This window comes from Schistocerca piceifrons, chromosome 3 (genome assembly GCF_021461385.2).
Source record: "Schistocerca piceifrons isolate TAMUIC-IGC-003096 chromosome 3, iqSchPice1.1, whole genome shotgun sequence".
NCBI classification, from domain to species: Eukaryota; Metazoa; Arthropoda; class Insecta; order Orthoptera; family Acrididae; genus Schistocerca; species Schistocerca piceifrons.
Window position 1 is genome coordinate 533553702 of NC_060140.1, and position 16380 is coordinate 533570081.

At 43.6% G+C, this 16380-nt stretch overlaps 1 protein-coding gene across 1 annotated transcript in view; it reads right to left on the reverse strand.

The window, feature by feature from the left end:
* The window catches only part of LOC124788210 (patched domain-containing protein 3), a 394908-nt gene that overhangs the window by 126980 nt on the left and 251548 nt on the right, over positions 1-16380 (reverse strand). The window contains exon 2 of the mRNA XM_047255388.1: positions 13832-14131. Coding sequence (XP_047111344.1) covers positions 13832-14108 — 277 coding nt within the window. The 5' untranslated portion in view covers positions 14109-14131. The remainder of the gene's footprint in view (positions 1-13831; positions 14132-16380) is intronic.

Here is a 16380-nt window from a genome sequence, read left to right on the forward strand (position 1 = left end):
AGCTAAGGCTCCAAATGGTCCTCAGATCCTACTGACCACCACTAACCAGTAAAAACGGACAAGCGAGAGAACGATTTTTCCAGCCACTTTCATGTGGGAAGATGGGATGGGTGACTCGGATCGAAGTATCACTGCAAACTTCCATCGATACCCAGGGTCTTAACGTCCATGGCCTCTTATTAAAATGTAGCCACTCTTGTCCACAGCTAAACACTCACAGGGTGAGGACGTCCACCTATTTGCCAACTGGATAACCACCTGACAGTGAGGGCTAACACCCCCTCATGATCCGCAGCTGGCAAAGACACCAAGCTTCTGGGCAAAAATAACGAGAACAAATATTTGTAACAATATGCTAACATCCTTGCTTTGTGAAAAATCATTACATGCATCGATATGTGGTGTTGTGGATATCACTCTGAAACCAAACGGCTGTGGAGTTGGTGGAAGACTCCTTATCACCACGACTAGGAAATGCTTAATACTTGAGAACCAATGTAAAAGAAGTATTCTTTTTCTTTTACATGAATGGGATAAATAATTTTTGAGAACTTTTCTGTCGGAGAAAATCATTTGTCTAGCTAAGATACTTTAAAATGGATTAAAAAAATAACATTCTTGGCCACAATACAATATTGTAGTTGCTGCAGTGCTTTCGTCAGTGCTACATAGTGGCATTCAAACGATTGTTCCTCTTTACGTTACGTAAGAAAAACTTGGATAAAATGTTACATGGAATGGACTGACTATGCAGCATGAAACTTATGCTGTAGATTACTGAAACTATCCGCAGAGTGTGAAAAAACATATAAACAAAACATCTGGAGAATATGGCATGGAGGGCAGCAGGGGAAGAAAAAGGAAAAGAGCGAGTTTGAGAATTAAATAATAAAAGCGTAGGTAGTTTACACTGTACCTAGAAGAGTGATTCCAAATCTTTGTGAGACTATTACCCATGAGTGCAATCAACTATTAATTACTAGCCCCCACCCCCTCCTCGCGCCATCTTCAACATTACCCCATAACTAAACATTACAATGATAAAGAAGTTTCTTTGAACACTTTCATTTTTAAATGACAAAGCATAAATACAGCGACATTTTTTCGCCAACCTCCGATCCGTCGCGAAATGGAAACAACAGCGAAAATAAAAAATGTTTTATCTGCAACATTTAACTAAAACGTGGAGCTACTTCTCTACATAGTCTCCGCTCGGACTTAGATATTTGTCGTAGCGTGGTACCAACTTACCAGTACCTTTGTCGTAGAAGGCACTCCCTACGCTGGTCTGTAGCTCGTTATCTGTGCCAAAATTCTAATTCTGTTCTCATAGCCAGCGGTTCATGTGAGCGAAGGGATGAAAATCAGAGGGAGACAAATCCGGGCTGTATGGTGGACGGTCAAACCCTACCCTTCGATAAAGGTGCGGGATCGACTTCGTTACATCTGCAGTGAGCGGCCGCGAATTGTTACGTTACGTGGGCTCCATGAAATCAGGCGAGACTTCTCCGACGGCTGTTCATACTTGGCAGGAGTTATCTTTACATATTGACTGTGCGTTAAGAAATGAAAAATGCAGGGTGATGCGGTAGACAAAAATGTCACAGACACTGCTCGACCGACACATCTGCACAGACTTCACCGGATTTTCACTGTGATTTTAATTTCGCGACCGATCGGAAGTTGAAAAAAAAAAAAAAAAAAGACCTTGTAATATTTGGTTGTTGTAGGTGGGGTACTAAACCACGAAATAGTGGGTCAGTGAGGCAATCGGTACTGCTTATTTCTAACAACCGATTTTATACAATGCTGGAGCAATTTTCAACGCATTTCAAATGTTACCTACAACTACTTCTTAGAAAAGGAAGCCAACTATACACATTGAGCGTTGTAACAAAACATGTTTCCGCTGCACCAGCCCTCTCCCTAGGGAGACCTACTTCACCCACACCCTGTAACCCCATTCAAAATCAGCCTGTGCACTATACTTATTGCTTGTAATCATTTGATTGCTGGATGCCTTATGTCTGAACAGGCAGAAATTGACGGGCTTCAAGCAGCCAATGCTTTATGTCTGAACACTGCCACCAGCAATAATAATAATAATGTTGTTGTTGTCTTCAGTCCTGAGACTGGTTTGATGCAGCTCTCCATGCTACTCTGTCCTGTGCAAGCTTCTTCATCTTCCAGTACTTACCGCAATCTACATCTTTCTGAATCTGCTTAGTGTATTCATCTCTTGGTGTCCTTCTACGACTTTTACCCTCCACGCTGCCCTCCAATGCTAAATTTGTGATTCCTTGATGCCTCAAAACATGTCCTACCAACCGATCCCTTCTTCTAGTCAAGTTGTGCCACAAACTTCTCTTCTCCCCAATCCTATTCAATACCTCCTCATTAGTTACGTGATCTACCCACCTTATCTTCAGTATTCTTCTGTAGCACCACATTTCGAAAGCCTCTTATCTCTTCTTGTCCAAACTAGTTATCGTCCAGGTTTCACTTCCATACAAGGCTACACTCCATACAAATACTTTCAGAAACGACTTCCTGACACTTAAATCTATACTCGATGTTAACACATTTTTCTTCTTCAGAAACGATTTCCTTGCCATTGCCAGTCTACATTTTATATCCTCTCTACTTCGGCCATCATCAGTTATTTTACTCCCTAAATAGCAAAACTCCTTTACAACTTTAAGTGTCTCATTTCCTAATCTAATTCCCTCAGCATCACCCGATTTAATTTGACTACATTCCATTATCCTCGTTTTGCTTTTGTTGATGTTCATCTTATATCCTCCTTTCAAGACACTGTCCATTCCGTTCAACAGCTCTTCCAAGTCCTTTGCTGTCTCTGACAGAATTACAATGTCATCAGCGAACCTCAAAGTTTTTACTTCTTCTCCATGAATTTTAATACCTACTCCGAATTTTTCTTTTGTTTCCTTTACTGCTTGCTCAATATACAGACTGAATAACATCAATGGGAGGCTACAACCCTGTCTCACTCCTTTCCCAACCACTGCTTCCCTTTCATGCCCCTCGACTCTTATAACTGCCATCTGGTTTCTGTACAAAATGTAAATAGCCTTTCGCTCCCTGTATTTTACCCCTGCCACCTTCAGAATTTGAAAGAGAGTATTCCAGTTAACATTGTCAAAAGCTTTCTCTAAGTCTACAGTTACGTTGTACTCATTTTGTAGTTACTGTTTTGTCGTGCTGTCGATTCGTTCACGTATCTATTGCAATGCGAATAATGAAGCTATTCCTGGTCGTTTGTGGGAACTACCTATAATTAGGTGAAGGGAGTTTCAAGGGATATATGAGAATATGCAACGTATTTCTCTGAATTTTACTGTCGAAGGTTCATGGTACAAAGTAAAAAGTATGTAAGGCATATTATGTTCATACATTCGTTTCACAAGCTGCAACCTTCACCAAACTGCGCCCCGTCTTAATGATAATCTTTTAAAAATAAATGCAATTGTTGGTAACTTATTTAATAGCGATAATAATAACTGTCTTTTATCAATAATTTAGTTTGTGACCGAAATCCAGTTGAAACCTTATATTTTACGCCTCATGAGGTAATTACTGCACCTAGGGGAAGAGTAGTACGCCAATGATGCTAGGCACGCTTCAGATCAAGAATTCAGAGAATGACTTTCTCCTGGCGCTGGCTTCTGATGTCAGCACTGACCCGGAGCTGGAGAAATCAGTGCCAGCTTCCAGGCAGTCTGTCGTCTGCAGTGACCCCACATAAAAATTGCTTCTGAGAAGTGAGAGGTCCAACCAGTCATCATCTCGGAATAGATTTTTTTTTTCATAGGATCTGCTTTCCCTTTCTCCTTCCCATTGGCGTGGGGCTCGGGTTCGATCCTTATTACAGTCCCATGTTCTATTTTTGTATCGCTCTCTAGTTCGGTTTTAGGAACCCAAACTATGAACACATCAACCGCTTGAATTTGCGCGCGGAACCGTTTGATTGGCTAACTTCAATGATAATTAACTCGGAAGCGGCGAAATACATGCAATTTTTCCTTAATAATTACTTCAACTGTTTCTGACCACCCTATACGTTGTGAATCAAGGACTGTGTGGAAAATGGCAGGAAAAAGAGAAGTGTTCAATATCCGACCTTACAGAAAGAAATTACAAATGTTATGTAAGAAATGAGGGTGTTCTCTGAAAAACTGCAGGAAAAAATGTGTAAAACACTAACTCGAAGAAGGAACAGAGTGTACTAGAGGGGGAACACAGAAATCGGAATACTTACGAAATAACTGGGGACACTGCTCTGAGATGAAGAGGCTGGCAGAGCAGACACCAGATATTAAAAGCTGATTCATGTTTGTCACGTTTGTTTGAACAGCTCTCCTCATTTTACGATTGGTCTTACGCACGTTATCGTGGCAAAGAATGTTTGTCGGAGAATTATATTTCTCTTTTTGCCGAATTCTATAATCTCAACAATAACAGACATTACTCAGAATAATAGTAGTAGGTAACACGAATCGCAACCAATACGGTAATAAGACTATGGCTTCGAAGTCTATCATCTCCCATCAGTGAGTCTGTTAGCTTTGTATAAGCATGAAGGTGTTGTTTCCTGTTATGTTGAAATTCCGTTCGTTAAACATGGAGCAACTCTAGGACTAAATGAGAAGAAAGCACCTGTAATGTCGCAGCGGTTACGAAATCGGTCCGCTAAAAGCAACGGTTGATTTATGAAAGCGAGCTTGCTCAAACGTAATTAGCTTTCGTCATCTCCGATTTCCATTGATATGCCGTGGTTTCTGTAATTGCTGAGCGCGGAAATGCATTCTCGTGCTAAACATTGGTATTATTCCTGACGCAAGTGCTTTGTTTACACAACGCAGACAGAGAGTGAGCAATTCGGCACGGCTGATTGTTTAACGGTAATTAATTTCTACCCGTAAAGGATTTCAGCACTTTGTTTTAGACAGGGTAGGTTTCTGGAATGTGTTTCGTCGTGTGCCACACGTCTGTCACAGATAGGACGTTCAAAAAATTGTTTCTGTAAGTGATGCTTGATAAAAATAACACACACACACACACGCTTAGATATACTTGTGCAACAGAATTAAAGGATCAATATTTCGAAACCCCGTAACTGTGTCCCACTGAGACGCAGAAGATTAAAATTTGGCTCAAAGTTGACTACAACCCTTCTCTGTAATGGTGCAAAAGTGTGGTGTTCTGCAACGTCAACCGCGAGCTCGACGACTCTTCAAACAGCAAGGTGTCCACCCTTGCTAAAACAGGCCAGAGCTCAGAAGTTCATGTGACGTGTAAAGGGAGGTAATGACACCAAATTTCACAATAATTGTGCCCCACGCCACCTTCGTGAGAAGAAAGAAAGGTGGTCACACGCCCCTCTCACTCACATTTCGCCCCTTCTTTTGACTCCTCTGTGACGCAGGTCAGTATGGCGACGCCAGTGCTGAAATTAAGCGATTTTCTTATGGGTGGCTGAGGAAAACAGTTCAGCATTTCAGACACAGTGACGCCATTGTAGCAGCAATAGCCGATCTAACAAGTGCGCTAGACACTTGTTTTATATAGGCGTTGCGCCGTATCTGCCTGTTTACATATCTCTGTATTTGAATAAGCATGCCTACACCAGTTTCTTTGGCGCTTCAGTGTACAAACTCCTATTACTACTACATCCGCTCATGGCAAGATATGGTGTGTGATAGAATGTATACAGTGTGTTGGAAACCTTTAGAATGAAGGTTATAGAGACATAAGAGAATTCTAAACTGAGTCTTCTGAGCTAAGAAACTAATGATCAGAAACGAATATATCAGGATTGACTGTCGGTATACCAAAATTAGTCGAATATAAAATTTTCTTCTCCTACACCCACGTCTTTCCTGGAGTCGAGTTGTTGGTACGTATCTGTAGCTACGATTTCTTCCTCCTACTTCATTCTCCCTGTTGTGCGACTGGAAACACTTGTGCCTACTGCCACCCTCACCAGCATACTTTTAATATCATTTTTACTCATTCATTTGTCTATTCATGAAATTAATACTCTGCACACCATCTCAGTTACTTAATTATGAAGTACTTACTAAGGAAAACTTTCGAAAAAAGCTCAGATTTTTAGTTCTACATTCTCTCCGCGCAGCGATGCTCCGTCGGTTGTGGCACTGTCCGTTTGCACGCTCTTACACGGCTGCTACTGAAGGGACAGAACCTGCTGGTCACACCAGAATACTGATGTAGAGGAGTGCTATTCAACGGTCACGGCAATGACCCCGTAAGGAGGTGTGCATAAAAGGCTAGCACTCCCAGATTGTTTACATGAGTCAGCTGGTGGGGATGGGTGGACCTACGTGACGATGCAGAGTCCCGTGACAAGAAGAAGCAACAGCTGTGTTTGCCCGCTACGCAACACATCGCTTGCTCAGCTCAGCTCAAGTTGACGGGGCATGCAAGAGCCGAGTGATGATACTTCAGTTGAGCAGTTACGTGGTCCGAAAGAACGGAAGGAGGAAAGGACTCTACTACTGAAATCCCGGCACTACGTGGCGACTCACAGAATGAAAACATTCGGGCGTCCGACGGAGAAAATGCAACTACGAGCAAACCAGGATGGCTTCATTATTCCCTGGAAAGATTTTTCTGAAATTCCCAGCTTTTCCCACACTGTAATTGCAAGTTTCCCTGAACCACTAATTTGCTACATGTGAGAGCAAGTTATATTTTATTAGTTTTCATGGCCAGACATGAAACTTTTTCAGTTGCCACGTTATTTATTATTCAAAGTTCAGCTAGGATTTATAGTTTCATCGACAATTCTGTAAACTGTAAGGTTGTCGCCCCTGGGAATTTCTTGGTTATCGTCGTCCCTCACATTTTCTTTGTGTATAAGCTCAAGAGTTATGGCAACTGAAGGTGGAGGGAAGGCGAAAGGAAAGGAAAGAGGAGGAACTACTGACTCAGCTGTGACAGGGCTTTACACGGAATCAGTGGAAACGAGTGAGACTGTGTTCGAACCCATGATCTTCTGCTTACTGGGCAGTTACGTTAACCACTACGCCATCCGGGTACAGTGTTTATCGCAGTTGCGCAGACTACCTCGGCACGCCTTTCGGCCGAACCGCACTCCCACCTACCGGGCCGGCCGAAGTGGCCGAGCGGTTCTAGGCGTTACAGTCTGGAACCGCGCGACCGCTCCATGCCTCGGGCATGGATGTGTGTGATGTCCTAGGTTAATTAGGTTTAAGTAGTTCTAAGTTCTAGGGGACTGATGACCAAAGATAAGTCCCATAGTGCTCAGAGCCATTTGAATCATTTGAACCACCTAGCGGCACCTATTCGCAGGAGCGAGCATGGCGAACGTGGATGGGGACTGCGAACGCTTGGCGCAGTGGCTAATGCAGCTGCAGATCACGGGTTCGAACAAAAGCCGACATCAATAGTTCCTCCGTTTCCTCTCCTTTCTGCTCCTCCCCTCCACCTTCAATTTGCAAAATATGTATCACAGCTGAAGATTCCGCATTCATATAACTTCATGAATGTTTCCCGGAGGAATATGTTTCGAACTGCTGTCACTGGAATGTAATATGAACAGATTTTGATAGCAACGATGTGTGTGAAATCTTATGCTAAGGTCATCAGTCCCTAAGCTTACACACTACTTAACCTGAATTATCCTAAGGACAAAAACACACACCCATGCCCGAGGGAGGACACGAACCTCCGCCGGGACCAGCCGCACAGTCCATCACCGAACCCCCATTAGACCGCTCGGCTAATCCCGCGCGGCTAAATAATTAAAGCGATTTCTTAAATTCACTACATTAACTGACACATTGACACAAAACTCAGCATTTAGAAAAACTCGAAAAGTTTTGTATTGTTGCAGCCGCACTTCAGATTTCCGTCACGAAAGCGCAACAGTGATCAGTTAGGGAAGATGGTGACAGGTGCCGAGAAAGCGTACGTTGTGCTTGAAATGGGTTCACATCAGACAGCCGTAACAGTGCATGGAAACTTCATAGCGAAGTTCAATAAAGTCTACCAACTGCTAAGTCCATTCGGCGATGGTATGCGCAGTTTAGAGCTTCAGGATGCCTCTGCAAGAGGAAATCAACAGGTCGCCTGCAGTGAATAAAGAAGCGGTTGACCGTTCGCATGTACTCGCAGCTCACAGACGTCGACGAACAGTGCCAGCAGAGAGCTGAACATACAACAACCGACCGTTTGGAAGATCTTAAGGAAAGTCTACAAGCCTTAGTTCCCGAAGACAAAATCAGACGCTTTGAATTTTCGGCACAATTGAAACATCTATGGAAGAGGATGGTTTTTGTGAAAAATTCATCTTCTGTGTGGAAGCAACATTTTTTTGTGAGTAGCACAGTGAACAGACACAATGTGCGAATCTGGGGGACAGACAATCCCCACAGTATGGTGTAGCACATCTGGGATTCACCAAAAGTTAATGTTTTCTGTGCAGTCTCATCGTTTAAAGACTCTGGCCAATTTTTCTTCTGCGAAAAGACCGTCACAGGACACCTGTATCTGGACACGCTGGAAAATCAGCTTCTGCAATAACTTGAGACCGAAGAGTGGACTTCGTCTGCCAACGGGGTAGTGGCCCACACCACTTTCATCATGATGTTTGTGACTTGTTAAACAGGAGACTGATGATCAGCAACTCGTGTCATCACGTCCACGCTCTCCCGACCTAACTACCAACTAACCTACCAGAACTGCGAGCTCACAATAACAGTGCTTTCGAACAGATTCATAAGGTTTCAGTATTAAAGAAAGGGCAACAATTAGTCGCAAAATTCGTTATTTATTGGAGCAGATCTAGATTTCGACTGTCACATAGTCATCATCGGTGCAGTTGCCAACAGGTGACACATTTCCCAATGTGTTAGCGTACAAAAACTATTACATAGTATGGGCATGTCCTTTTCTTCATACTGAATTTCTTAACTGGATTGTAATGGCTTCCAGTCTAGTTAAAACTGATAGCGAAATGCATCGCTGAACGTGGGATGAGCTTGATTATCGACTTGATATCTGCAAAATCAGTAGGGGGCACATATGGAGCACTTTCAATACGTCAAAAAACTTTTTGAGCTTGTCCCTGTGTGTGCAAAGCCCTGTGACAGTATGTCAAATAATATAACTGCAGAAAATCTGTGAAATCGCTTGAAGCATTTACAGCAACCGTGTATATGTGTGAAATGGAGTTTACATATTCATATGCGGGATGAAGCTGCAGGCGCAAAGCTAGTTCGTCCTAAATCTGGGTGCTCTGCCGCGGATTTGAACCGTATTCCTCTCGAATACACGTTCAGTATCTTACTTCGACACCAACTCTTTCGGCACCTGACTGGCAAGATGAAAGTGTGGCGATAATTGGTACAAAGGAGATGATGGGGCATAAATAACACAAAAACTTACTTGCTCACTGATGGATATGACCGTTGCTCGGAGAATGGTCGTTTACGACTGCTTACTGGATGCTGTCCTGATTATAAACTGCGATTTTGAGCGGAACAAATGGGGAGCTTTCGACACGACTAAGTGTTGCTGGCAGCTTTCTCCCAGCCCGCTCGCTACCTGTGTTAGCTGGCCAGATCCTGCACTCTAGCTGATCGGGCTGCGGTATCACATACGGACTTATAATTCCCTCGTACTGTAGATGTTTACGTCGCCGTGGCGAGCAATGCAGTTCGCGGATGTCACGATTGCCTATGGGAAGGTACGCCAGAAGATTGTATCTAGTGGCTAGCACACTGGACTCGCGTTCGGGAGGACGACGGTTCAATCCCGCGTCCGGCCATCCTGATTTAGGTTTTCCGTGATTTCCCTAAATCACTTCAAGCAAATGCCGGGATGGTTCCTTTGAAAGGGAACGGCCGACTTTCTTCCCCGTCCTTTCCTAATCCGATGAGACCGATGACCTCGCTGTCTGGTCTCCTTCCCCAAACAATCCAATCCAGATCGGAATGCAGGAAACCTTGCCGTAACTGGCAGCTTACTATGAGTATAAACAAATGTAACGTATTACGGATAAGTAGGAGAAGAAATACAGTGCTGCACGATTATGCTATTGAGGAAAAATTGTTAGAAACAGAGAAAGCAGCAAAATACCTAAGAGCAACCGTTCGAAGTGACCCTAAGCCAGATGACGCCATAGTTTCCGGAAGAGCAGATGCAAAAGATTTAGCTTCATCGGAAGAAACTTAAAGAAATGTATTTTACCCGGGAAAGAAGTGGCTTGTAAAACACTCGTTTGACCGATTATTGCACTAGAAGAGAGAAAAGAGAGAGAGAGAGAGAGAGAGAGAGAGAGAGAGAGATGTGTGTGGTGGTGGGGGGAGGAGCCAACGAAGAGCGACTCGTTTCCTCTTTTTATCTCATTCTCATCTTTAGAAATATATTTTCATGTATATTTAGTGATTTGTGTGCTTCCTCTAACGGTTCTTTTAGACCGTCCACAACCTCGTCCACATCATTCTCAAATTCATCCCCTAAGCCCTTTAAAAAAAACTTCCCACATAGCTAAAGCTGCTTCCAATAGTCTGTACTCAGTCACACTGGGATACGCTAAATCTGATCTACAGTGAAATAAACTGGGAGAGAATCTAGTGAAAAACGCTGGTCCTTCTGCCAGTAAGCACAGTGAGTTGTCTGAAACAGTTGGCGCAGTGGTTACAAGAGACTGAACTCAAATTCGGGAAGTTGGCCATTTACATTGCCGTATGTTTTGGCTTCCATAAATACAAGGAGGTTGTAATTAAAGTTTCGCTACTTAAGAGAGCCCCCATGAAAAACGAGCTATCTCAGCACAATAAAGCTTCTTGGAAGTATTGTAAAGACATACAAAAGAGAAATAACGAATAAACCATTTAATGAAACACATTTTAATTTCCACATGAGGGGGTAACATTTCTTAATGGCGTACCATAGCTAAGTTCCAGGTTACAAATGTTGCTCAATGTGGCGACCATCTGTGTCCAAGACAGCCTGAAACCGCACTAGAGATACCATTTCACAATCGTTTGCAGCACTTTTCTAACAGTGGACCATGGAATGTTCAGTTGTTGCTACACAGCTCGTGCACTAGCTCAAGATCGCACATTGCGTCCAGCGTTCTCAGACATGGCGACAGTAACTTCTTCAATAACCTGTGGGATAATTGGCCGTCAGCCTCTCCCAGTAGCTATTCCCAAATGGCCAGTTAATTCGAACTTCCCATACATGATCTTCCACTTCGTACAGAAAGAGGACCTCTCCGTAGTAATTTAGTGCGTTGATACTCACGAAGAACAGCAGCACTATTGTTGATGTTTTAATAATACAGCTTTACAAGTAAAGCTCTGCTCACTTTGTCCAGACGCATATTGACTGTCTGCAACTGTGATGCACCCTGATGCTCGTATTTCTACCCAACGTCGCCGCACCAGTACCGGCGCCTAACGGCAACTCATGACACAAACACGACTAACAATGCAAATCCTGTAGCGCACAGTCAGAACATCATTCCTATAAAATTGGGTATACCTAGACGATAAACAGTTTCCTGTCTACACTGGCGCAAGTAGCGAAAGTTTAATTAAAGCCACCCTGTAGCTTAAACCAAAACCCATGGGCTCTTCCTGCATCTAATCAGTTAAAGCAATACCAAAAGCTACTGTATGATACCAGATTCCTGCAAGAAGCCGAAATAAATCTCTGACTTATCAAATATTGTAGTCTATAAATTGGGAAAATTATAATGTAAATGTATACGTTAGATTAGAATGCTCTACTGATATGAACTCGAGATGTTCTGTCAGCTTCCGAAGGATATTCTTACTGGGTCATCTTTAACAGTAAAAGAACAATTCTAATATGGGAAGAGAGAAAACTATGTTGTACTCACCTAGCACATTTGAAGATCAGATCTGAAATTGACAGTCATGTAAGCTATGAAAAAGAAGTTATATAAAATCATGGTAGTACCCACTATGCTCTATTCATATGAAATCTTGGTTCCCACCCAAAAGGATATGAGAAAGATGCAGGCTGTGAAAATGAAATTTATCTGTAGTGTTAAATGGTGCACCAGAAAAGATCGCTTCAGAAATGATGACGTTAGGAATGAGAAACAAGTTAATTCACTACACAAGAAAATAGACCTAAAAAGAGAAAGATGATGGGAACATGTAGACTGCATGAAAATAGATTTCCTAAACAAATTATTGGCTACAAGTCTAGAGAGAAACGAGACAGAGGGGAAGATCACGGAGCAGATGGCTGGACCTTTTTCAGCAGGACAGGTAAAATCATCCAATCCGTAAAAATATTAGTACCTTGGAAGAAGAAGGAATGAAGATTGGGTTTAACGTCCCGCCAACACCAAGGACATTAGAGACAGAGCACAAGCTTGGATTGTGTCGAGGATGGGGAAGGAAATCGGCTGTGCCCTATCAAAGGTACATCCCGGCATTTGCCTGGAGCGATTTAGGGAGATCACAGAAAACTAAATCTGGATGGCCGTCCACGGGCTTGAACCCTCTTCCTTCCGAATGCGAGTCCAGCGTGCTAACCACTGCGCCACCTCGCTCGGTTAGCACCTTTAAGGTCTACACTTTAATGACTATTTGTTTCTCCCATTGTCGTTTTCTCCGTCTGTCTCTAATTGTAATCAAGGTCCCTTTCAAGAAATTTTATTCATAGAATTGTACCGGGTGATCAAAAAGTCGGTATAAATTTGTAAACTTAATAAACCACGGACTAATGTAGATAGAGGGGTAAAAATTGACACACATGCTTGGAATGACATGGGGTTTTATTAGAACCAAAAAAGAAAACAAAGTTCACAAAATGTCTGACAGATCTCTTGCGCGCGTCATTTGGTGATGATCGTGTGCTCAGCCGCCACTTTCGTCATGCTTGGCCTCCCAGGTCCCGAGACCTCAGTCCGTGCGATTATTGGCTTTGGGGTTACCTCAAGTCGCAAGTGTATCGTGATCGACCGACATCTCTAGGGATGCTGAAAGACAATATCCGACGCCAATGCCTCACCATAACTCTGGACATGCTTTACAGTGCTGTTCACATTATTCCTCGACTACAGCTGTTGTTGAGGAATTATGGTGGACATACTGAGCATTTCCTGTAAAGAACATCATCTTTGCTTTGTCTTACTTTGTTATGCTAATAATTGTTATTCTGATCAGATGAAGCGCCATCTGTCGGACATTTTTTGAACTTTTGTATTTTTTTGGTTCTAGTAAAACCCCATGTCATTCCAAGCATGTGTGTCAATTTGTACCTCTCTATCTACATTATTCCGTGATATATTAACTTTTTACATTTATACTGACTTTTTGATCACCCAGTATTTGCTAGAACTAAGTTCAGTGTAACGATCTTTAATTATGAATGACAATGAAACGCTAAAATGTGAATGTAATGCATCTTGCAAGGTAGTCCAAGATATGCTAAACACCATTCAAAAAGTCCGCGCTAAACGAGTAATACCTTGACTTTGCTTAGCTGAAAATAGTTCTACACGGAAGTTCCGGCAATTGAGACACTGGGCCTCTTTTATTGGTGTGGAAGTTAATATGACTTACACAACGCCTTGCTTATCAATAATGTGTCCAATTGACGTGTCTAGGTGAGTAGAATATGGTTTTCTGTCTTCTCACATTAACGTTGCTCTGTTACTGTTAAAGATGCCCCCAGTAACAATACCCTCCGTGAGCTGACAGAACATCTCGAGTGATTGCCCACGTGTTCAACCAGTTGCGTGTCTTTTGTGCTGGCATCGCTCGTCGGTACTGACCGGGCCGGGTGATGCGTCCCACGTTGAAGCGGCTGGTGTAGTTGGGCTTGAAGTACTGCTCGACAATGGCGCGTTCGGCCTTGCCCTCGCCGTTGACGGGGCTGAACAAGTACTCGGGGTCGATCTCGTAGCGCATGCGCTGGTAGCCCGTGGCGAACAGCCCCGACAGCAGGATCGGCACCACGATGAAGTACCCCGGCCGGCGGCCCACCAGCAGCCCCAGCCGGTAGAAGCCGCGGTTCAGAGCCGAATCCACCCACGTCAGTCCGCAGCCCATCTCGACAGATGCTCGCTCGTGCTCTGCGAAGAAACCGAGGGCGCAGCTTGATGATCACTGGATACAAAACAATTATACTATGCAAAACACATAAACACTAAATTTCAATATAGTAAAATTTTCAGTGGCCTTTCAGCATGTTTTGTGAGTAACTGGCTTCGACAGTGAAAATTTTACGGTTATAAAAATACACTGACGGAAAAGAAATCGCAACACCAAGAAGGAGTTGTGCGACATAAACGAAAGTTGGTACGCGTGTTTCTACATCTAGAAGATGGTGTCTGTTCAGATTTCGCGCCAGTCGCGTAAGAATAGCGATAGTAGCGGCTCTATGGGGACACAAATCGGGTGTAATTTAAATACACCTTACCACGGTCGTGAGCGTTAGTTACCTTTGAGACTGGAAGTAGTTAGCTGATGTTAGTCAATAATGCCTGTAAGGCAACGAAGATGCCATGTCAACACTGATTTTGAACGAGGTCGTGTAATAGCCTACTACAAACTGGATGTTCCTTCTGCGACACTGTAGAAAGACTTGGCAGGAATATAGGCGCTGTACATGATTGGTGGTAGCAATGGTCACGAGAGTGTACGGTCACAAGCAGACCGGGCTTCAGATGACCGAGTGACGTTATCTAGAGGGAAGACCATCCTGTACGACGTATGGCTCTGGCGCATGGTACTGCATCTGCAGCAGCAATGTGAGCAGCAGCTGGCACCGCAGTGACACAACAAACTGTTAAAAATCGGTTACTTCAAGGACAGCTCTGAGCCATACGCCAGTCGCGTGCGTTCCACTTACTCCAAACCTCTGTCGTTTTGCGACTTCAGCGGTGTCAAGCGAGAGCGCACTGCAGGGCAGGGCGGCGCTCTTTTGTGTTTTCTGAAGAAAACTGACTCTCCCTCGGTGTTAGTGATGGCCGTGTGTTGGTTAGAATAAGGCCACTTGAGGGCCTGCAACCAACCTCTCTACGTCCTAGACTCTCTGGACCTACATCTGGAGTTATAGTCTGGGGTGCGATTTCGTATGACAGCAGCAGCATTCGCGTTGATATCCCACGCATTCTAACCGCAAAACTGAACGTCAATCTTGTGATTAGACCTGCTGTGCTGCCATTCATGAACAGCATTCAAGGGGATATTTTCCAACAGGATAATGCTCGCCCACATACCGCTGTTGTAATCGAACATGCTCTACAGATGGACGACATGTTGCTTTGGCCTGCCTGATCAGCAGATAAATCTTCAATCGAGCACATATGGGACATCATCGGGTGACAACGCTAGCGTCTTCCACAAACAGCATTTTGCGTAACTGTATTGACCGACCAAGTGCAACGGACGTGGAACTCCTTCCCGCAAACTGACATCCGGCGCCTGTACAACACAATGCATGCACGTTTGCGTACTTGCATCGACGTTCTGACGGTTACACCAGTTGTTAATGTACCAGCATTTCACGTTTACAATCGGTCACCTCGCGCTTACATTAACCTGTGATCTTGCAATGTATATGTTACCTAGACAAGTGTATTCCCGAAATTTTTACATAAACTTTTTGGTGCTGCAATTTTTCCCGTCATTGTATATTTACACACAAATGCAAATCTTTAGGGCAGGTGCGTATGACTAGTTTTCGGTCGAACGACGGCAATCAGTGTGCATTCAGCTTTTGTAAATCGGACGAGAACAGTTGGCACCATGTCTGTTTTATGGATTGGTTGGGTGCTAAACGTAGGCAGTGCGAAAGATAGGAACGACATGATAAAAGCCTTTGAAATGTGATGGTACAGGAAAGAAATAATGGGAAACTAAATCTATATGTTGGGGCAATATTTGAACTGTGATCTTCCCGAATATAAGCCCAGTGTTTGACGTCGGCGTCACGTCACACGGTGAGAAAGAAACGAAAACTTCAAAACAGTGTCAGAAGGTATAATGTGAAAGTTTTCGAAGGTAAAACAAAGGCAATCACAAACGTGTTATACTGTTAACCAGTGGCTCTGAGCACTATGGGACTTAACAGCTGTGGTCATCAGTCTCCTAGAATTTAGAACTACTTAAACCTAACTAACCTAAGGACATCACACACATCCATGCCCGAGGCAGGATTCGAACCTGCGACCGTAGCAGTCGCGCGGTTTCGGACTGCGCGCCTAGAACCGCGAGACCACCCCGGCCGGCTGTTAACCAGTGTCGGCAACCATAGGCCATCAGCAGAACTAAAAAAAAAATCTGTTTACTTTGTTTAAGCATATGGGATAACATAGAA